We start from the raw sequence: 24,472 nt of genomic DNA, 5'->3' as shown, positions 1-24,472 counted from the left end.
ATCAATATATCTTTAAAAACAAAGATGATGTGACTTACCATATGAAAGTGCTGGCAGGTCGGTAGAAACACAAACAGACACATACATACACACAAAATTCTAGCTTTCGCAACGTTTCCCCCTAAGGTAAGTCTTTCCGCTCATGGGATTGGAATGACTCCTTACCCTCTCCCTTAAAACCCACATCCTTTCATCTTTCCCTCTCCTTCCCTCTTTCCTGACGAAGCAACCACTGGTTGCGAAAGCTAGAATTTTGTGTGTATGTATGTGTCTGTTTGTTTTTCTATCGACCTGCCAGCGCTTTCGTATGGTAAGTCACATCATCTTTGTTTTTATATACACACTCACTCTTCTTGAAAATACAATTTAGTTTCTTACTATGTAGATATAATGTAAGTGGTAGGATGATCAAATTAGCCATTTCCTGATTATTGTTATGTTTACACTTTTGTGTCTTTGTAGATTATGCTGTAACAGCAGGGTCAAGATTGTGCATTGTTACTGCTGGGGCTCGACAGAAGGAAGGAGAATCACGGTTGGACTTGGTTCAACGTAACACAGATATTTTCAAAGGAATCATTCCAAACTTGGTGAAGCACAGTCCAAATACCATTTTGCTTGTTGTTAGTAATCCAGGTTAGTTACCATGGACAAATTAATACTTGAGTGTCCTGTTTTTATCCTAGGTGATTTTCATTTTGTAGTTGACCCATTTTCTACAGTTATCATATACTACTTAACACTGGTAATGTGTTATGATGTAGAAGTGCCAGAAGATAAAGTTCATAGCCAGCATGGATTGAGTGTCACATATTAATTTTGTTTCCCAAACTGAGCTGTTGAACCTCATTTCACAGCACTATCTGCCAGACTCTGGCATATTTTGTTGGTTCTTTTGCCTGGAAAGTGACTGTGTCAGTAATCTTCTCTAGCATTTCACATTAGTATTTATTGAACAAGAAATGTGTTTCCTTCACAAAGACTTCAGACCTATAAATATAGCTAAAAGTAGCATTTCATTGTGTAATTCAATTTAAATTATTTTGCAGTTGATATCCTAACATATGTTGCTTGGAAACTGAGTGGCCTTCCAAAGAATCGTGTGATTGGATCTGGCACCAATTTGGATTCATCTCGTTTCCGATTCTTGATGTCACAGAGATTAAATGTTGCTCCTGCCAGCTGTCATGGGTGGATAATTGGAGAGCATGGTGACACCAGTGGTACGTGCACTTGTCTGCATTATATACATTTGTACATATCAAACAGTTAAAATTTATTCTGGTATTAATAATGTTTGTATGTAATTAACTGTTCAAACAATTTTGGCACAGAGCAGTTTATAAAATCAAATTTTAATATACAGCTACTAACGAGTAGGTTTATTTTAAGCTCAGTTATGGAAATTACAAGTCACAGTATATGAAGGGCTTTATTGATAAACATAATATTGTCTCAGAATATAAATGTTAGGCTCCCCAGATTGAAAGGTCTGATATTAGGTTACAGGTAGAATTAGTGATTACCTGTTCACCATTATTCCATTGTTCACTTGTCTTTCACTTGCTGCTGTATGACACAACATTGGTACTTTAATTTTTCTTCATTCTAGAGATGTCTCCCACTATATCTCTTTTAAGGCACCTGCATGTTAACAGTCAAATGTTAAATATCACTTAATTGAAAAGTGTAGTTGGAGGAACAGGGAGAATTTCGCCAAAATAAAGTATGGAAAAGACTGATGACCATGGAAGAAGTTAAGTCGGACAAAAGGATTGTAGACTTAAGAAGTAAATTCCTAAAATTTCATCATTATTTACAAAGAATATAGTAGTAGTTTAGTCAGATAAAATTATCATGAAGTGTAGTGTTCATAAGGTGGGTTACCTTCATCTAAACAAACTGAAGAATGAGTGAAAGGACATTCTTTGCCTTCACAGGGAAGTAGTAGTATTGGGTCAAAGACAGTATAGTAAATAATGGAAAAAGCAGAAATTAAAGCAATTTAAAATTGAAATGTAGAAATATAATCACAAACCACACCTTAAAGTAATCTTTATGAAGTGAATTGTTATGAGAATATGTAAAGGTACCTTTTCACAAAAGAATTGCATTAATATTGAAATACAATTCCATCTTATTAATGATAGCTTTATATCAGTGAGGTTATATTAATCATATTTTGATGTGTCTCCTGTACACCAGTCAAATGATTAGCATATGTGTGTTATTAGATAAATAAATCGCAGATAACACGTGTGTTTTGGGCATGACAAGAAATTCCTGAGGGGGATATTCAGAAGCTATTTATTTCTGTGCTAAAACAAATACAACAATGTATTCATGTCCTGAGTGTTACATCTTGTACTTATTTAGATAATGGACATCAGTCCTGAATGGAAAGAAAGTTTTCTCATTTAATACCTGTTACATGTATATTATTTCAAGGAATGGATGTTGTAGTCACAGACTGATGTTCAGTGTATCCTGAATCTAGCTCGGAAGATGACAGTTTGGTTGTGAATTGATCAAGTTAGTGAATGTTATGTCTACATCTGCATCTATTCCTTGCCAACCACTGTGAATGGATGGCAGAGGGTAATTCTCATTGTACCATTTATTAGATCATCTTTTCATTCTATTCAAGAGTAGAGTGCATGAAGAATGATTGCTTGGATGTATCTGTATGCAGTGTAATTAGTGTGGTCTTGTCACTGTGGTATCTACAGCAGTGAAGCATAGAAGGTTTTAATATATGCCTTGATTCTTCTTTTCATACACTGGTTCCTGAAACTTTGTATGTAGGCATTCACGTGATTGTTGGTGTCAAGAATCTGCAAATTCAGGTTTTTCAGTGTCTCCTTGACACCATCCCATGGCTCAAATGAAACTGTGGCCATTCATGCTGTTCTTCTATGTATACATTAAACATTTCCTGTTTGCTTATTTGGTATGTACCCCATGCACTTCATCACAACTCTAAGATGTCTCACACAAATGTAAACTGGCTGTCTCTTCCCAGTATCCTCCCAATAACTGGAAATCTGCCACCTTATTTACTTCCATTGCCTTAGAGAGTAGATGAGACATAACACTTATTCATTGATGTGTTCATTGATGTGCAGATACTATCATGAAGGAAAAACTTTGATATGTTTAATCAATAAAAGTGGGCTTTAAGAGGGCGTTTTAACTGTCAGAAATTCTCTCTGTAAGTTATATTGGCAGTTAACTACCACAGATCTGCTGCATTCCAATTGTGCTTACATAGGCTGCACAAAACATAATACAAGCAGGTACTACATCTGAAATTGTTGCTGCGAAGTATGTTATACTGGGTAACACCTTCAGTAACACTAGTATGACTTTGTTAATGACTGCTGTTAGAACAAAGTCTTGTTCACAGTAAAATTATTAGTAGTAGGCCTACTGCTGTTTAGTCATTGCCAGTTTTGGAATACATACAATTTTTATTTGCAACTGTTCATAGCTTCTAAGAGACCTTTGTATCAGGAGACAGAACCTCATTGTCAACTGTACACAAGGAAATGTCTTCTTGTCTTGAGAATCAGTGGACCAGTTTTGTGAAACTCTACATTATTGACAACAAACACCCTTAATGAGTAAACATTCTAGGGACTGAGTGTAAGCATTAAGAGCTTTCAAGATACATCTGAAAGTTGCATATGTAACTGTGGTATATAGTACTCTCTTTGCTTCTACCATATAAATACTTCATATATGTTTAGTGTGTTGCCTTGCAAGCTCATTCCATGAGATAACTTATTGGGAAAGTATCCATGATTAGCTCTAGCACCCTTCTCTTTAAGTCACCGCAAGACACCTGCTTCTCTGAAATAAAGGGGGAGGTAGCAAAATGTGTTTTTCAGTTAGTTTTCTCTGCATGACTGCTTCTAGATTGTTATCCAGAAATAGAGTAAGGAATTTTACATGAAAATGTTTCAGTTAGTGTGTGACCATTCGTATCAGCAGGTCATATTTATTCATCTGAATTTACAGAATGTGAGCCTCTTTGCTATTAGGGTGTTGAGAGGGGACAGGGAGAGGAAAGAGGATTTGTAAATCACTGCTTTTTATTAGTTTTGGATAAGGCCACTGTCCAAAAGTGTAGCAAAGTAACTTAATGACTTCCATTATTTCTATTACTGCTGAAAATTGTCAATCATTGTATTATTTTAATAACAACTTGTAAATGGTGGTTGTACTTTTCAATTAATATAAGCTATTGTAATTTTGCTGGAGGGAGGAAATGATCCATAGATGATGCCAGGTGTAGTGTCTACACTGCCTGACAAAAGAAAAAAGGCCACCATAGTGCATTAGTGTTTTTTGTGTTTAGGGTTGCCACCAGGCCTGGAAGGGATGTGAACCGCATCACATGTTGAGTGATAACTGTAAAGGACACAGAAATGCCACACACTCGTATGAGATGGTGTTATCACTGCATGACAGATTTTGCTAGGAGCCTCATTATGGTTCTCTATTTGGGCTGCTAGTTTAATCCTGCAGTAGCCAGATTTGTGGGTCATTCAAATATGACAGTGGTCTGACATTGGACTGCATGGGAACATGAGGTCAGATATACTTGATGTCGAGGTTCCTTGTTGACCATGTCTGCCCACCGTGAGGGCGTTTGGAATATTGTGCACCAAGAACATAGTAATCCCCTTCATATCTGTGTCTGAAATTTAACAACCGTAATTGACTTGCTGCAGCATCGTTTCATTCTGTACTAAGAGCAGTCGTACTGGGAATTATCGTCCCATGTGTAGGCCATTGTTAACACCACAACACAAACAGCTGTGTTTTGAGTGGTTCTGAGACTGAGAAGCATGAACTGCTGATAAACAGCATAACATTGTCTTCAGCTATTAACTGTGCTTCTGCACTGCCCTGGATGACTGTTGTTGATGATAGTAACCTGGAAAGAGGTACCATTCTTAAATTGTTTTGGAGAGCCACATAGTGTTATTCCTGGCATCACAATGTGAAGAGCCACTGCGTGTGACTTCAGGTCTTTGCTGGTAGAGATTGAGGGAATTCTGCCTCACACGCAACAGTACCATGGTGCTATTATCCAATAGGACAATGTTCTTCCACAACTGGCATGTTTGTCTGTAAATGCCTGCATGATGTTGCACAACTCCTAAGGCCAGAGGGATCACAAGTTCTGTCCCTGAAAGAATTTATGTGGGACTAGCTTGAATGTCAACCCTTTCCCAGTTCCAATAACCAGGACCAGTTCCAACTGTTGTAGAACAGCTCGCCTCAGGAGATTTGTCATGTACTGTATGATAGTGTCAACAGTAAGACTTCCACAGATTCTCAGATTGATTTGCATGATCCTGTTAAACTGTCTGATGAAATATAAAGTTGTCAATATTGAATGAAATTCATTGAGGATTGAGACCATATTACATAACTTACAGAATAACAATTTCTCAGCTTTAGTCACTTTTTTTGGTTCAATTTTTATTGTCACAAAGGATATCAGCAGCATGCTGCCATCATTTCATGTTTGTTGTCAGTTAGAAATATATGTATAAGTAACATTTAGGCTCCTCATAAAGGCAGCATACTGCTGAAACACATGCAGCAGTAAATGTGGGACAGAAAGCGAATGGAGATGAGAAATTACTATTTTATAAATTCTGGATTAAATCCAAGACTACCGGCCAGAGTGGCCAAGTGGTTCTAGGTGCTACAGGCTGGAACTGCGCGACCACTATGGTTGCAGGTTCGAATCCTGTCTCGGGCATGGATGTATGTGATGTCCTTAGGTTAGTTCGATTTAAGTAGTTCTAAGTTCTAGGGGACTGATGACCTCAGCAGTTAAGTCCCATAGTGCTCAGAGCCATTCTTGAAACCCAGGACCACACAATAATCTTATATTATGTGTGATAAAACTGAAAATATTTACAGCTGCTTATTAGCTAAGTGACATGAGATTCAGAGCTGTCATAATACCATGTTCTCTCTCTCTCTCTCTCTCTCTCTCTCTCTCTCTCTCTCTCTCTCTCTCTCTCCCCCTCCCTTACTTGCAATACTTGGGAAATTACTGTAGATGTGCTTAACACTAACTAAACTCCTTATCATTTTTTAGTGCCTGTCTGGTCCGGTGTAAATGTGGCAGGTGTAAGGTTGCGAGATTTAAATCCAAATGTGGGGACTGTAGCTGATAAAGAAAACTGGGAACAACTTCACCAACAAGTAGTTCAGAGGTAAGTCTGCTGTGAAATCTGGTCCTGTGCAGTACCTATAACTTATTGACAGTTTCACTGCAGAGAACTTGTATTATTACAAAACACTGTAGTTAAAAGCTCTGTGTTGCTGCCTTTTGCAAAAAACATAAATAATGAAGCTGTAGTGATTATTGGGATTACTAGCTTACAAAATTGTGCATTCAATGGTCATTAATGTTTGTAATATGTTCTTTAACTGTTTTTACTGCAATTTAGCAGAGAGAGGTTTATTGGGATTACATTGGCGGAGTTGCAAAAAGACATGCTGCCTAAGTGTTGGTAAATAGGTTTTCTGTATATACCTGAGACTGGCTGTTTTGAGTTTCATATGAAGTTCTCTTTCCAATACTCAGAAATATTTTGTGTGCTCATTAACAACTGTTAACAATGTGTTTCTGCACTGAAATTGATAGCATTAGTGTTGTTGACGCAGTCTATCGAAGCATATTTTACAGTAAGAAAACACACACAATGTTAGATTTTAATGAACAGAGGGCAGGTGAAAAAAACTATATTTTGGAGGGACATTGTTAATACTTCCTACATCTACATCTACAGCTATGCTGCAAGTCACTGTGAAGTGCATGGCAGAGGGTGTGTCCCACTGTACCACTTATTAATGCTTTTTCCTGTTTCATTCACATATTGAGCATGGTAAGAATGATGTTTTAAATGCCTCTGTGCATTCTGTTGTTAATCTAATTTTGTCCTCACAATCCATATGAGTGATAAATAGGGATTGTAGCACATTCCAAGAGTCATCATATAAAACCAGTTCTTGAAATTTCATAACTAGGCTTTCTCAGGATAGTTGAAGGCTTTCTTAAAAAGTCTAAAATTTCAGTTTCTTGAGCATCTTTGTGACTCTTTCCCATGGATCAAACAAACCTGCGACCATTTGTGCTGCCATTATCTATTACTTTCAATAACCCCCGTCAGTCCTATTTGGTAACTGTCCCAAAACTAAAGTAACATTCTGGGATGGGTTGCATGAGTGATTTGTAGGCAGTCTCCTTTGCAGACTGATTGCATTTTCCCAGTATTCTACCAATAAACTGAAGTCTACCACCTGTTTTACTCATGACTGAGTCTACATGCTCATTCCTTTTCACTCCCTACGATGCTTTACATCCAGGTAAGTAAGAGGGCGCTGATTCCAGCTGTGCCTTACTAATACTACAGTCATATGATACTATGTTTCTGTTCTGATTTTTGAAGTGCTCAGTTTTACGTTTCTGAATATTTACAGCAAGTTACCAATCTTTGCACCCCCTTTGATGTCTTGTCAAGATTTGTCTGAATGTTTACACAGCTTCTTTCAGACAGTACTTCATTGCAAATGACTAAATCATCTACAAAAAGTCTGAGATTACTATTGATATCATCTGCATGACATTAATATAAAACATGAACAGCAATGGCCCCAACACACCTGAAGTTACTTCTACATCTGCTGATTGATCTCCTTCCATGATAAGTGGCTGCATCTTCCTGATCAAAAAAATCTCAAACCAATCACAAATTTATCTTGATACTCCGTATGACAGTAATTTTGATAATAAGTGTAAATGTAGCACTAACTCAAATGCTTTTTGGAAATCAGGAAATATTGCATCTATCCAACTGCCTTGATCCATAGCTTTCACTATGCCATGTGAGAAAATAGTAGAATTGGGTTTCACGTGATGGATGTTTTCAGAATCCATACTTGTTGGCATTGAGGAGGTCATTCTGTTAGAGATTCCTTGTTATATTTGAGCTCAGGATATGTTCTAAGCATCTACAATAAATTGATATCAAGGATATTGGATGTAGTTTTGTGGATCATGTATACCACCCTTCTTGTTAAACGGGTGTGACCTGTGCTTTCTTCCAACTACTGGACATGATTTTTTGTTCAACAGATCTGTGTCAGATAATAGTTAAAAGAAGGGCTAACTTGGCTGCAAATTCAACATAGGGGCTGCTGAGGATTCCTTTAGGTCTAGAGCTTTGTTCAGTTTTAACAATTTTGTCTGTTTCTCAATGCACTGACACTAATAACTATTTCACTCATCTTTTCAGTGGTATGAGAATTAAATTGTGGCAGTCTCCTGGGCTTTCCTTTCTAAAGGAACTTTTGAAAATGGAGTTAAGCATTTCTGCTTCTGCTTTGCAACCCTCAGTTTCAGGTCCTGTCTCATCTGCAAGTGACTGGACACCAACTTTGCTGCCACAAACAACATTTACAAATGACCAGAATTTCTTTCAGTTTTTCACACCTATAACACAGTTGTCTCTGTGTCTTTAGAAGTTTTTTACAGTTACTGTTCACCATGAGGGTCCCTCTCATTGTGAACTGTTCTTCAGGGTACATACATAACCAGTGCAAGGGAATCTGTTCACCTAAATTTGAGCCAAAGCTAGACTACATGCTCCTGCCCTGTGTTGAAAGTTTTAAGTTTGTCATTGAGATATGACACTAATGCTTTTTTTATATGGTTTACTGATCATATGTACCATTCTGTTTTCAAGGGCATATTATACTTATGTAACCAGTTACACTGCTGTGAATATTTTATTTGTTTGAACTATAAGCCTATTGGAGCTATACAGCCATCACCAGATTATTTTTTCAAGTCCTGACTACCATGCAGTATCATTGTTTCCGTTGCTGTCTATTTTTTACTGATTATATTTTATGTTAATGTAGCAATAATAATTAGTTTTCTAGTATGTTCTGACTTTTCTTTTAGTAGTGGTCAGAAATTGCCCAGAAATAAATCTTAGTCTGTAGTTGACATTTAATGACAGATTATAAGCGATTTTATTATCTCTGTTGCTGTCTTAGTGTACTGGTCATATTTTTTACCATTATTCTAGTATTAACCAGTTGTTACATTGTTACAGTTCATTAGAAAAGGTCAGAAATAAACTTAATTTCCAGTAGAAATTGCATGACAGCAACTATGTCAGATTAGATGTACACACAATATTGCTGATCATCTGATGTAATTGCTGTCACAAACTTTCTGCTGGAAAGTATGTTTATTTCTGATCATTACTAATAATTATCAGAACACAACACTCAACTGATTACTAACAGAACAACAATGAAAAATATAATCAGTAAACAAATAGACAGCAACAGGCAACAGAACAACGATATTGCCTGGAAGTCAGGACTTGAAAACATCACATAATGATGGCTGTATAGCTGAAATAGGTCTATAGTTCAAGTAAAACTAATATTCTTAACTGTCTATACAAATATTATGTCCTTGAAAGGTATTTATTACACAGTAGGCCCAGAAAATTACAAATCTGTGTATTTCTTTCAGTTGCCCTTTGTATTTCATTTATCACTGGTGCCACAACTATCTCATGGTCATTGATACCAGTTTCAATGTTGACACTCTCAAAGACATCATGTCTATTTGTTGCCATTATATCTCAAATATTTCCATCATGAGCAGGGTTTTGAACAATCTGTTTTAGGTAGTTTTCAGAGAAGACATTTAGTACTGTTGCACAGGATGTTTTTCAAGTTCACCACTCACAAAACTCTAATTTTTCCAATTAATTGATGGGTGATTAAAGCCTCCTCCAATGATTACAATATGATAGGTGAACATAAGTACAAGCAAACTCAGATTTTCTCTAAAGTTTTCAGTTACATCAGGTTGTCAATCTGGTAGTCAAAAGAAGGATTCGATTAAGTTATTATACCCACCTCTGATATTGAGTCTTGGCCAAAAATCTTGCATGCCGCTTCAGTTTCTCTCTCTCTCTCTCTCTCTCTCTCTCTCTCTCTCTCTCTCTCTCTCTCTGTGGATCTGAGTAACATGTCATTATATATATATATATATATATATATATATATATATATATATATATATATATATATATATATATATACCTCACACAAAATTCAAGCTTTCGCAACAAACAGTTGCTTCATCAGGAAAGAGGGAAGGAGAGGGAAAGATGAAAGGATGCGAGTTTTAAGGGAGAGGGTAAGGAGTCATTCCAATCCCGGGAGCGGAAAGACTTACCTTAGGGGGAAAAAAGGACAGGTATACACTCGCGCGCGCGCCCCCCCCCCCCCCCCCCACACACACACACACACACACACACACACACATATCTGTACATACACACTGCTTGTGTCTGTGTATGTACGGATGGATATGTGTGTGCGTGCGCGAGTGTATACCTGTCCTTTTTTCCCCCTAAGGTAAGTCTTTCCGCTCCCGGGATTGGAATGACTCCTTACCCTCTCCCTTAAAACTCACATCCTTTCGTCTTTCCCTCTCCTTCCCTCTTTCCTGATGAAGCAACCGTTTGTTGCAAAAGCTTGAATTTTGTGTGAGGTTTGTGTTTGTTTGTGTGTCTATCGATCTGCCAGCGCATTTGTTTGGTAAGTCTCATCACCTTTATTCTTTCCACGTGGAATGTTTCCCTCTCTTATATTCATATATATATATCACCTCTACAGAGTTTGTCTTACTGTTCAAACTGTGTGTGATCACTAATGTACTGAAGGACACACTCCGACAAAAAAAGTACCATGAAGGAAGTATCTGAATGAGACAGAAATTGGTAGATGTGATGTAGTTGTACAGATAAACAGATATTACTGTTTCAGAAACATTTGATAATTTTTACAAGAGAATGAGCAAGTCAGTAATGTGTTGGACTACTTCTGACACTTATGAGCAGCTTGGTAGTAGTGATTGATGGAGTTCTTGGTTGTCTTCCTGAGGGATATCATCCACATTCTGTCCAATTGGCATGTAGGATCATCAAAATCCTGAGATGGTTGGAGGGCCCTGCCTATAATGCTCCAAACATTCTCTATGGGAGAGAGATTCAGTTACCTCACTGGCTAGGATAGGGTTTGATGAGCACAAAGACAAGCAGCAGAAACTCTTGTCATGTGCAGTTGGGCTTTATCTTGCTGAAATGTAAGCCCAGATGATTTGCCATGAACAACAACAAAATGCAGGGTGCAATACTGTCAGCATATGTCTGTGTTGCATGGGTGGCATAGGTGACAAACAAAGTGGTCCTGCTGTGAAATGAAATGAAGTGGCACTCCAGACCATCACTCTTGGATGTCAGAATATACAGCAGGTGACAGTCAGGCTGGTATCTCACTGCAGTCCAGGGAATATCTGGACATGTCTTCACTGGTTATGGGGGCTCAGTTTGAAACAGGACTTGTAAGTGAAGACAATTCTACTTCAGTCAACAAGATTACAAGCCATAGGCACCTCTGGAGATGACCCAGATAGCTGTGGGGTACCAATCTGACCGCTGCCTGCCATGCATGCATACTGAGAGCCGGGAATGGTGGTCTGAGGCGCCATTTCTTTTATAGCAGGATGTGTTTGGTTGTCAACAATGGCACTTCTACAGCACAGCAGTACACCAGTAATATTCTACACCCCATTTTGTTGCCCTTCATGGTAAGCCATCCTGGGGTTACATATTGGCAAGAAAATTCCTGCCTGTACATGGCTAGAGTTTTTATTGGTTGTATTATTGCTTGCCATACCCTACCTTGGCCAGTAAGGTCACCAGATCTCTCTTAAATCAACAATGTTCAGAGCATTATGGACAGAACCTTCCAACCAATGCAGGATTTTGAAGATATAATGTGCCAATTAGACAGAATCTGGCACAATACCCTCAGGAGGACATCCAACAACTCTTATCAGTCAATGCCAAACCAAATAACCATTTGCATAAGAACCAGAGGTGGAGCAACTTGTTATTGACTTACTCAATTTGTGAAGCTTACTCTCTTGAATAACTCACCAATTTTTTTAAATTTTAAACATTCATTTATACATGTACATCACATCTACTGATTTCCATTCCATTTGGATCATTCCTTCATGCTTTTTCCATGAATGTGTATGAGTATATGGATTGGAATCTTAGTTGCAAATGATTAACATGTGTAATCAGTCGTTAACTATGATAGTTATAATTCTAAAAAATGCAGTGGTATTCTTGTTAATGTTAAAACTGTTGTTTCTAATTATTATATTCCGTTGATAGGATTTTGGTTTCTTTCTCTTTAAATGCAATTGCTTAATCTTATATAGCAATAATGCCCAGGGCTGCTACATGTGATTAATAATAGTTTTTCTCCTTTCCAGTGCATATGAGGTCATAAAACTAAAGGGTTATACATCATGGGCTATTGGGCTGAGTGTTGCAGCTTTAGCACAAAGCATTTTGCGCAATGCCCATGTTGTTCATGCTGTGTCAACACTGGTTAATGTGAGTAAAATCTGATTAACTGTTTGTTTATACCACCATTTTTGCTTTAAAATTATATTCTCATGTTATAATGTATTTTCATGACTATGCACACAAAACACATCACTTATAAAATGTTATTAATTTATTTTACAGTTCTAACTTTTTTAGGGTAATTTGGTTCAGGGCTTTTTTTTTTTTTTTTATAGGTACCATATCCATTTCTCATTTTCCCAGGGTATACTCTTTTTGCCCTAACTACTGGTTTTGTGGACCAAACAAAATAAAGTTGACTATGCATCATGTATGCAGATGGTATTCGTATCACTTGCAAATACGTAAAGCGTAACATTGGCTTTCTTTTTACGATCTGTGAAATGTTTGTCATAAACGATACACTCAAGAACAAGAAATACATAAAAGTGTCTTACTAGAATTTCATCATCTGTCCTCTGCAAACCTTGTGACATGTATGGTAGAGGGTACTTCCCCCACAGTACCATGTATTTAGTTTCTTCTTGTTTCATTTGCATATGGTGCTTAGAAAGAATGAGTGTTTAAATGCCTTTCACACACTGTAATTAGTCTTTGTCTTTGTGACCCCTACTGTGACACTAAATAGGGAGCTATAGTAGAGTCCTAGATTCTTCGTTGAAGACTTGTTCTTCAAACTTTGTGAAGTACATTTTCACAGGATAGCAGACCACTTGGAGTCATTGCTGGTTTAGATTTTTCGGCATTTCTGTGATGCTATCCCATTAGTGAAACAAACCTGTGACCATTTAAGCAGCTGTTCTACACATATGTTTAATATCCCCAGTTGTTTGCATTTTCTATCGGTCTCATACATTTGTCCAGTGTTATTGGATGAAAAAGTGTTCTGTAAACAGTTTCTATAACTGGCATTTACCCGGTATCCTATCAATTCCCACTGCTTATACTCACAATTTGTTACACTCAGGTATTAATATGAACTGAATGATTCCAATTGTGACTCATTGATATTGTATGTATAGGATGCCACGCTTTGCATTTTCGAAGTGCCAAATTTTACATTTCTGATCATTTAAAGTAAGCTACCAGTCTCTGCGCCACTTCAAAATCTAATCAAGATTTTGCTAAATTTTTGTATAACCTTTTATCAAATAGTAATTCATTAGAGATATGGACAGGAAAATCTCATAAAAATGATGCAAAATTAGCACTTCTTAGTGAAACAATGCAAAATGGATGATGTCTTATGAGCTATTACAAAATTTGTAATTTTGCCATATAAGAATTGAAACTTCTTTATTTAAACGTCTGCATCTGTACTTAGATTGCTGAATGACTGAGAAGATGAAACTTCTACATTATTTGATTCTGAAACAGCTGAGTAAAACTGAATGTACTGAGCCTACTTTCTCTCTACTTTTTCTTATCATGTTAACACTGACCCACAATATACTAGCACAACAGAATCTGACTGCTCAAAAAAATAACAACCTGACTTCAAATAATTAAGGGGCTCTGGAACGCCCTATACTTGCAATTTTAAAATAACGCTTATAAATTACATCTTTCCTCACAAAGTATTTGAGGTAGGAAGTTGAACTTTTTACAGATTATTTATTGGAATATGGGCTACAACTTAACACAGGGATTTTACAAAATTTTAGTTCAGTTATTAAAGATGATTTTTTTCAATTGTAATGAAAATTCACAACATTTTTTTGCAATTTTTTATTTATATATTCAAAAATATACAGTTTTTTGGAAAAAGGCTGTGTTAAATTATGCAGAAGGTACTGTGTAACATTTGCTAGAAGTTTGAAACAAATATGTTTGGAAGATCCTTAGAAAACATGTAATTAGTATGAGAAAATAAAAGTTTTGGGAATCGAGCGACAAAGATTGGATTAACTTTTTAGTGCATTCCAGGTCCATAGGATGGATTATCTTCATCCTCTGCAAACTGCTCCTCCAGCTTCCTCTTGTTCCTCCTCCTGTTTACTCTTGCTTGTATTTCTAGACTCTTTACAGCCCTGTCTGCAGCCCGAAGGCGTTTCTTGTCTAAAGCAAGCATCGCTCGTACCATGTTAGAACCTATCTTCATTCCCATATTTCTAAATACCTTGCACCTTACAATGTTGCCATCATTGAAAGTCGCAACAGCATCATACACACCAAAGTGAAGTGTTTCTATTCCAACAAATACAGTCTTGGGGATTCTCGACCATATAACACTATTTACACTTTCATTGGGGTTTTGAGTTTTTCCGTGAATACACTTTTTCAACAGTTCAGGTGCTGCTAAGTCTCTGAAAATAGGTTTTATCACCTCCGTTATTGCATGAGGCAGACTATGCTTATGAGTGTACACTTCACCAGTTAGCAAGTATTTTCTTTCCCACTTTGACTGCTATGGGCAGGTGTACTTGAGAGGTTAGGTTCACTCACTTGGTTATAGTCTTTATTGTTTACAGTAATAACACATACCTTTGGCTTTCCAACATTTCTCCTTTTCTTAAAAGCCTTCAGAGGATTTCTAATAACTTTACTTTTACTCATTATTATACTTCAACAAAACAGAGACTCAAGAAACAGAATTAATTACGAATATTTTAGAGATAACGACAGAGTAAATAAACATGAAACAATCGACAGTCACACCAGCGATATATATTGAACCATCACAGGTTAGCCACAACACATACTTTATCTCACATCACTAAAATGTACCTGATGAACACGGACGTTAATAATAACACCATTTGACAGCAGTTTAACAGCGCCACAGTGGGTCACGCCCATATAGAACACATTTCAAAAAAAAATTAAAAATAGTTGTAGTCTTCAGAATTGAATAAATTATATATCTATTAAAAGGTAATAGTCTGCAGATTCAGGAAACGCAAAAAAGTAAAAATTGAACTTTTCATGATTTTGAGCCTTTCTGGAGCCCCTTAATACAAAAGAATGGCCCTGAATAAGAAGCAATCCTGATGATAACCTACACACTTCATTAAGCACTTGCCTCACAAAGATCTTCATTGTGCGAACTACTGCAATACAATGAGTGTTACTGCCATCTAAATAAAAGATACTAACTACTAAAGCCACTAACTACTAATAGGCATGTGGTTAACAAAGGAAAGATTTTGTTGCAAACAAAATAATGTATTTTTTACTTTAATAATGTGACATCCAGTTCAAACACAAGTATAAATCGTCATTGACATCCAGTGCAAAGATATATATAATCATGAATAATTTTCAATCTCCGGGTTGGATACTTCCAGATCATTAGCCTATGCTAACACTTCAGACCTCTACCTTCTATCAATGCTAACTTCTCACATTTAACATCCATCACTGCTGGCTGTTCACCTCCACTGCCCAACAGTACTTCCATCACTGCTGGTGACTAACTTCCAACTGCCCAACACTACTGGTAATCTTCCAACAATGAGTCCAACCAGCCACAGAGTCTCTTACAAAGAAAGCGCAGTCAGAGATCCAATGCAAAGCACTACACAGCGCTGCCAACACAGAAGCAGCCCACTTACATAATGTTATAAATGAGGACACCAGGTTACTAATACTCATAACTGACATTTTTTGAATGTTAAAACTGGAGTTTGACTTTTTATATCCGCAAAGCTGAGGTTCATGTATAATCTTAAAGTGACAGTCCCATGCAACTTCGACATGACAAAGAAAATAGGACCAAAATAAAAAAAAAATACATAACTGGGGAAAATACACCAGATTTGGCAAAAGAATAAGACTGAATTTGGCAAAAAATGCCAAAGATGGCAAAAAATACACACCAAATTTTACAAGATGATACCAGTTAATTTGACAAGAAAACACTGAACCAGGCAAAACTAACACCAGTTTGGACAAAAAATAACATCAAATTTGGTCACAAAATAAAGTGACTTTTTCATGTCCCTAATTGTAGATATCATCGTCATTGTCATCATCATCATCTCCAGAAAGTCCAAGATTAATATTATATGCTAGGTCATTCATATATAACAAGCAGTTCAATGGAAACTGAACACATTCACAACAGGTCCATGGAATTGTTCCATTCAAAAGTAATCTTCAAGTGTGAAGATATTTATCCCACTGGGAGATGAGATGATTAATTCCCATTCCATAGAATGCGATTGGCCACTGATGAATCCACAACTGCGTCCACTCTTGTACTTTCTCAGCTGACTGAAACTAACATCCATGCCTTTGTTCAGATCACCAAGATCTGAAAATCACACAGTGAAAGATGTGGGCTTATGGATGTTTTAGTATTTCCCAACCAAATCGCTAAAGCATAGCCTTCCTCTGTTTGGCAGTGTGGGGACAGGCATTATCATGCAACAGTATGCCTAGTTCACAGAGCGCGGAACCACAATCAACACACAGCACTATGAAGGTACTTTGCAAAAACCACGACATATCAAAAAGTCAAAACGCCCAGGAATGCTGTCTGACAGAATTATCGTGTTGCATGATAACATCCTCCCCCACACTCACACTGCCAATTGGATGAAGGCTACATTTAAGTTATTTGGTTGGAAAACACTGCAATGTCCTCCTTAGAGCCCACATCTTTTACTGTGTGGTTTTCACACCCTTGCAACCTGAAGACAGTCACAGGGATGTTGGTTCCAGACGGACAAGGAAGTGCAAGTGTGGGTGCAGCTGAGGACACATCAGTGGCCAGCTGTGTCCTACGAAACAGGAACTGACTGCTTTATCTCTCACTGGGATAAATATCTTAACATATGTGGTGATTGCTTTGAATGGAACCATTGCATGGTCCAATTGTGGAAGTTGTTCAGTTTTCATTTGACTGCTCCTTATTTATTAATGGTCTGTCATGTAATATAGACCTCCAACTTTTTAGAGATAATGTAGTTATCTATAATTAGGGACATGAAAAAGTGGTAAGTTGTTTTATTTTATAGCCAAATTGTGTTATTTTCCTCAAAACAGATGTTATTTTTGCCCGTTTAAAAAGAATTCATTGGCTCTCTCTCTCTCTCTCTCTCTCTCTCTCTCTCTCTCTCTCTCTCTCTCTCTCTCCACACACACACACACACACACACACACACACACACACTGTATTGATTTGCTTCTCTTTTAACACAGATTTTATTAATATAAGAAAACTTTTACAGGGTTATCATGGTATTTCCAAGGATGTATTTCTCTCTCTGCCATGTGTGTTGGGAGAGAATGGAGTTACACACATAGTGAAACAGCCACTCACTGCAGAAGAAACTGCCATGCTAAATAAATCTGCTGATTTAATGTTTGAAGTACAAACTGGTCTAAAATGGTAATTTTTGTGTTATACTTTTTTTAATTTATGCAACAGGATATAAGCTGATTCAATATTACAAGTGATTGAAGTATTATCATCAGACTGTCAAGATAATGATCTGAAAATCATATATAAACAGATTGATAAAAATACTCATAAATATTTATGCCAAAGTTGATAACTGCTGAGATGTAATGATAAAATACCAAAGTATTTATTGCGTGATCTGTCAGTGTCAACAGTTTGAGTTACATAATTTACATTGAGAAGATGGTAACTACCTGAACAAAAATTACTAAAGCTTCTTTCCTTGCCATGTCATTTGAAAAAAAAAAAATTATTTCTAAATTTTTATTTTTCTAATTGTATGTCATGTATAGTTTTATACAGAGACTTTTGAAATTGTCATGTTGAATAGTAACTGTCATGTGCACCTGTTTCATCATTCAACCCTTAAACAGTGTTGAATTTTAAATTTATGTAAATACATGTAAGAATAGTCCATTTATGCCATGTATGTTTGTTTGTGTACTTTAGTTTGTTTTTAATAATGTGCTACTAATGTGTGTGCAAGTGGAAATCTGCTCATGCAGACAAGTTCCTAACACAGTATTGTGAAATTTACTGTATTTTTGTTCTGCTGTGAAGCTGTCACTTAGGCTTTTGTCTTAGCCACTCACATTTAGTTTTCATGTAACTAGACACAAATCCTATCAGAACAACAATTATTTGTGTACTTCTTTTTAATTTAAAATAATGTTTCATAATTTTGTACCATGACATTTAATTAAGCCATATCTGAGAGAGCATTGCGGCAAATTTGTCTGCTGTTGTCTCAAGTTTACAGTATTTATTAAAAAGAATGTTACAAAGAGTATTTATTGTAAAAAAAAAAATGTCCGAGCATGTTGCCCACACTGTAAGTAAATGGAGAATTATAATTTAAGATTAAATAAAGAATACTGGAAAATACCTTGTCCAGCAAATGTAATTGTCTTCAATAATTTATTGGACTGATGTTCTTCACTACAAATAAAACAATTTCTTTAACCTTTAAAATATGTGAATGGAATTTTGAAGTGAAGATATGATGTTAATGTCATTAAAAAAGTAACATCACTGGAAGTAGAAAACACTGACTGAAATCTTACTTCTGGGCACTGCATCACTAAACACACATTTTGGTGCTTGTGTGGAATTGAGTTACTAAGTCTATGTTCTTCACTACACTCATGGTTAATACCTAGGCCCAATCCGCATCAGCCAGCAGTTCAACACACTAGTGAAAATGGTTGGGGTTGTTCCTTCTCATCTGAGGGAAATGTTGGACTAATTTATCTTCAAAATCTTACACAGTGTGAAACACTCATATTTTGTGAAAAACAATTAATGTTTATATGCAGAAGATGCAAGATACGTAAATGTGTACTGGGATTTGTGCTAGTTACTAATTTATTTGTGCTGGTTACTAATTTATTTGTGCTGGTTAGTGGTATTTTCTGCTGGTTAGTTGTACATACCTGCTGGTTAGTTGTACATACCTGCTGGCTAGTGGTATGTTTGTGCTGGTTAGTGGTGTGTTTGTGCTGGTTAGTGGTGTGTTTGTGCTGGTTAGTGGTGTGTTTGTGCTGGTTAGTGGTGTGTTTGTGCTGGTTAGTGGTGTGTTTGTGCTGGTTAGCGGTGTGTTTGTGCTGGTTAGCGGTGTGTTTGTGCTGGTTAGCAGTGTGTTTGTGCTGGTTAGCGGTGTGTTTGTGCTGGTTAGCGGTGTGTTTGTGCTGGTTAGCGGTGTGTTTGTGCTGGTTAGAAGGTTATGTTTGTGCTGGTTAGAAGGTTATGTTTGTGCTGGTTAGAAGGTTATGTTTGTGCTTGTTAGAAGGTTATGTTTGTGCTGGTTAGCGGTTAGTTTGTGCTGGTTAGCAGTTAGTTTGTGCTGGTTAGCGGTTAGTTTGTGCTGGTTAGCGGTTAGTTTGTGCTGGTTAGAAGGTTATGTTTGCTAATTAACAAAATGAATACTTAACATTAAAATTTTGTTACACCAGGAGCTGAATTAGACATCTCTGATAAAGGTTACCAGTTATCTCCCCCCCCCCCCCCTGTCCACCCCTCTCCACAGTTCCCCCCTCCTCCCCTCTCCACAGCTCTGCCCCCCCCCCTCCCCACACACAGTGATAATCTTTAATTAATGTTGCCATTTACTTAGTCTGCAGTGGATCAGGTAACAGGACTTCTACTCTGATTCAATGTAGAGTCCCTGTGTGTCACGTTTTTAATGTTAGTAGGATTTGTGTTAGTAGTCTTTTTTGTGTGGTGGCAACTGTCACTGCCTCTAGAATAGCAAAGTGTCATCAATTTTATCAGTGTAATTAATTGTTTATTATCATAGTTGACAAATGAAGCAAAAATAGTAGATAAAACATAACCACTTCTAGCATGGGATGGTGAGTATTTAGGTTTGCTGACTGTTAGACATTATCTTGTGTGTACCTACAGTTAACTGATAGGAGCCCATAACATTTAGACTCCAAACAAACAGCGTTCTTCTTTCACTCATTCCATAACAAATTAGAATGTATTAAAGGATTGAAAATGGTGGGTATTCGTAATATGATCTCTTAATTTTGCTTACATATTTGTTGGTCCATTGTCTATAATTCAATGCGCACACATCATATAAAGCACTGAAAAAGCAATCTACATATATTCAGTTGGTGGTCTAGAACACGTTACACAATGCTCTGTATTGAGAGAAGTTTTTGCACTGAATACATCTTACACAAGGGATATTAGTTCAGTATTACAGTCTGAGTTGCAGTGAGTGGGATTGGAGAGTCTTAAACATTTCAGTTGGTTACAAGTAGTTGCTTTTCTCCATACCAAAAGCAGCATATTCGAAATGTTTCTAGTATTTGTCAGTTCTATAAACATTATGTTCTATGAGATGTATACAGATGCCTACTGTGAACAAATTTATGGAAATTAGCGAGCATTAACTGGATTTGAGTGTTAGCCTTACTCACTTCAAGAGCTTTTGCAATTCAAGGCAGCACTGAATAAGCAATTGTAAAGACAAATCCTTGTTAGTCACTACTTCAAAGGTTCTGCATCATTCTTTGGCATAATGTTACAATATTGGAATCACATTCTGGAAGAACTGGATTGGAATACTTGTCTAGTCTAGGTTCATCTCAGTTTTGTTTGGAGGAAAGGCAGCCATGGTTGATTCCTTCCCAAACCTCTCCAAATCCAAGTATATGACCCACTTCTAACTCCTAAATAATGAAGTATTATCAAAGAGTAACTTTGTATTTTGTCTTTGGTTTGGATGTTGGTGAATGGTGGAGTTTCAAATGTCTCACTACCTAATTTTTGAAGTCTGAGAAAGAATGCTTGATGTATGTAAATTTACTGTTATTCTTCTGTAGATGCAAATATTTGGTTGACCTCTCATTTGATGTGTGGTGTTTCCAGACAGCATACTGAAGGTAGGTGAAGCAGAGATGCTGCCATTAAGGTGTTGATGCCATGTCAATATAAATGACGAGTCTTTAAAACTATTCATTCTTCTTAATAACATAAAAATGTAAAATAAGCCTGTATATGTAAATGAGACACCAGAAGGTTTCAGGTAGATTATGCAGGGTGTACCTGGGGAATAGTCAATATTTGGAGATACAGCAGGAACATTCCTATTATGAATGGTTTCTAAGACACAGGAGTGAAGGTCAGTGTCATTAATTTAGATACATACAGGCTGCAGGATGCCTGGAGTTGAAACGGCTGCTACGTAATGTTGTGTCTTACTGTAAACAGTACATTACTTTGTGGGGCCAATTCTCCTCCATGCACGTTATCAGAAAGTCAAGTGACAAATGTCATTGTTAGTGATCAATTCACTGTTGACACAGAATATCTTTTAGCGAGATGCCTTTCCTGTTTTTGGCTTCGTTATGGTTAATGAAGTGCATTTAGTGTCTCTGTTCCTTTCCACAGTTTGGACTCCTTGCTGCAGTCATACAGCCCACTGTTTGAGTACTTTGGGGCAGGCAGAATATTTCCAGGCACATGTTTCCCTTAAGCCATTGGCACTTCCTAAATATTATCACCTGCACCCCCCCCCCCCTCTCATGCTATTCCCTTCATCATGCACAACAAGGTAAAGGCCTAATTGCAGCACTGGCAGAATCAAGGGTCATTTCTCTTACCTATTCAATCAAGTCAGTGGGCCACTCCTTTGGTGGTGGTTCAAACACCCAATGGTGCCATACACCTTCAAACCGATTTTTAAACAGACAGCCAATACAAAATGTGTCATGGATTCATATCCTATTATTTGGATGGCAGAGTTGTTGGTGAAGTCATCAGGGAACCAGTATTAATCACACATAAACCTACAAAATGCCCACCAGCAGTTACAGTTGGATACAGTCTCTTGGACTGTCTTGGTTCTTCACACTCACTTAAGTTTTACCAGTTTTATCATTCCCCTTTTGGAATCTTGTCAGCACTGGGAATTCAACAACAGTATTGGTGCAGTTGGTTCTGAAATTCTCTGTTGCATCAACTACCTTGAAGACCTCTGTGTAACGGGCCCTACAAGAGAGGAACATTTACAAAATGTTGAGCTGGTTTTCCAATGCCTTCTGGTGAGTTGCCTTCACTGCAGGCTGGAAAAGTCCAGTTTCTTCTGCCCAAAGGTGCATTTATGGGACACGGGCTTAGCAAAGATAGCCTCATCCTGACAGATGACCACATCAAAGCTGTAATCAGCCTGCCAGCATCTAAGAAACTTAAGGAGCTCCAGGCTTGCTTTTTTTGGTATTTCATATTATGCTTAATCCTTGAGCCACATACATCTGATCCTCTTAACTGACTTCACCAGAAGGGTGTTACATTTGTTTGCCAATGGGCTTTTAAGTCTCTTGAGCAGTGTTTGTGCTCTGTTCTCTGTCTGCCTTTTACGCTGGGTAAACCTTTCACCCTGTCCTGTTCCCAGTATAGCATTGATGGAATTCTGTCCCACCAGAACGTGGATGGTACAAAACAGCTTGCTGCTTGTGCATTGAGGATGCATTTTGCTGTGTGAGTGAAAAAGGAGGAGCAAGCTATTAATTTCATGGTTAAAAAGTTTCATGTTTTCTTGTACTGGTGAAATTCCTCCAAATAACTGATCACAAGCCGCTGGTTTCCTTAATTGTACCTTGTTCCAAGCTGCCCAATAGGACTGCTCAAAGATTTCAGGGGTAGGCTCTCCTTCTCAATAACTATTGCTATGACCTTCGTTACCACTCCACCATTCAGCATGCCAATGCTGATGGGCTATTGTAGCTACCAGAGGCCCAAGTTGGAGTTTGATTGGCAGCAGACTCTCGCTTCTGCTTTAGATAATGGCTTGCAACAAGCCTTGTTGGCTTTTCCATTGCCAGCGTGAACAGTCATGACTGCCACAGCTGCTGACCCACTCTTCTGGAAAATCATTTCAGCAGTTCAGATGTGTTAGCTGGAGTGCAGCTCTTAGGTTGTGAATCCAGTATGGTGTAAGTTTTTTTTCTCCTATGAAATTGACTCAACCTTGTTCTGGTGGTACTTGGGCTTGTCATGGAGGAGCAATGCTACTGAATGGTTGCCCCCTAGCATTGTGCCCTTCCACACTTCAGTTGCTGCATGCATCGCACTAGGGTATAGCTTGGTGCTATTTAACGTCTGCTGGCCGTTAGTCAATTGTGACATCAAATGTTGGCATGGGCTTGCAAGGCCTGTGCACAGAACCAGGCTGCACCACCTGCAAGATTTCTCCATGGCTACTTCCAGAGCACTCGTGGGACAGCATGTACATAGATTTCATGGGTCTGTTCCTTGGCAGCATGTGTTAGTGATCAACACATTGTTCCAAATCTCCATTTGTAGCCAAGCTGTCCTCTGTGTCATTAACAGCCACTGTTCATCCATTGTTTTTGACATTGAGGGTCCTCCAGGATCCTTGTTTCCGATAACAGTAGGCAGTTGCGTGTTACTGGAGTCTGCATTCACAATGGTTTTCAGTATTGGACTACTGTCCCATTTCACCTGACTTCTAACTTGGAGATGGAGAGGTTTTTACATATGTTCAAGAATCAAATAAAGGAGTCAGTGTCTGTCTCTTCCTGCATTCCTGCAACAATACATTGTCAAGCTTTCTAGCTACAATCCTGGGTTGGGTGACTCCAGTCAACAGATGCAGTCTGGCAGAACGTTTGCATGGGCACCAGCTGTGGGGTGTCCGGGATTTGTGGTGCCCTGAGTCGCATGCTGTGGACCACCATGGCCTGCCTCTATTTCCTCCCAGAGCTGGTCCTTTGGTGGTCAGTATGCTTCTGGGTCCTCTGGTAGCCTCTCCAGTTCTGCACTGGAGGCTATGGCCCAAGCCTGGCTATTTTCAGACCTATATGGCCTTTCCAGAGGGGAGGGATTTCATATCCCTGCCAGCAGATATCACGATGGAGGCACATGAGCTAGCATGGATAGTGCAGCAGAACAGTGCAGAAACCTGTTGCAGAGGGTGCACAAACATGTAGTATGGGCATATCTGCTGACAGAGTTGTTGTCTCTGAGGTTTCAGATTTCATGCTTCCTGTAGATTGACATACATGGTGAGTTTTCATTTCCT

At 37.9% G+C, this 24,472-nt stretch overlaps 1 protein-coding gene across 4 annotated transcripts in view; it reads left to right on the top strand.

Annotated features, from left to right (window-relative positions):
• LOC126259218 (L-lactate dehydrogenase) overlaps nucleotides 1–24,472 on the top strand; it is a 298,642-nt gene that overhangs the window by 253,721 nt on the left and 20,449 nt on the right. For 3 of the 4 annotated variants that reach the window (XM_049955823.1, XM_049955821.1, XM_049955822.1), the window contains exons 4-8: nucleotides 463–636; nucleotides 1,050–1,223; nucleotides 6,125–6,242; nucleotides 12,413–12,536; nucleotides 17,684–18,790. In XM_049955823.1, the coding sequence (XP_049811780.1) occupies nucleotides 463–636; nucleotides 1,050–1,223; nucleotides 6,125–6,242; nucleotides 12,413–12,536; nucleotides 17,684–17,848 (755 nt within the window). In that variant the 3' untranslated portion in view covers nucleotides 17,849–18,790. Of the gene's footprint in view, nucleotides 1–462; nucleotides 637–1,049; nucleotides 1,224–6,124; nucleotides 6,243–12,412; nucleotides 12,537–17,683; nucleotides 18,791–24,472 lie in introns of those variants that run through there. The other variant, XM_049955820.1, reaches the window with a different exon arrangement.

The sequence above is a fragment of the Schistocerca nitens genome, chromosome 5 (assembly GCF_023898315.1).
Source record: "Schistocerca nitens isolate TAMUIC-IGC-003100 chromosome 5, iqSchNite1.1, whole genome shotgun sequence".
Taxonomy (NCBI): domain Eukaryota; kingdom Metazoa; phylum Arthropoda; class Insecta; order Orthoptera; family Acrididae; genus Schistocerca; species Schistocerca nitens.
Note: the sequence above shows the minus strand (reverse complement) of the source record. Positions and strands in the feature narration are given on the sequence as shown.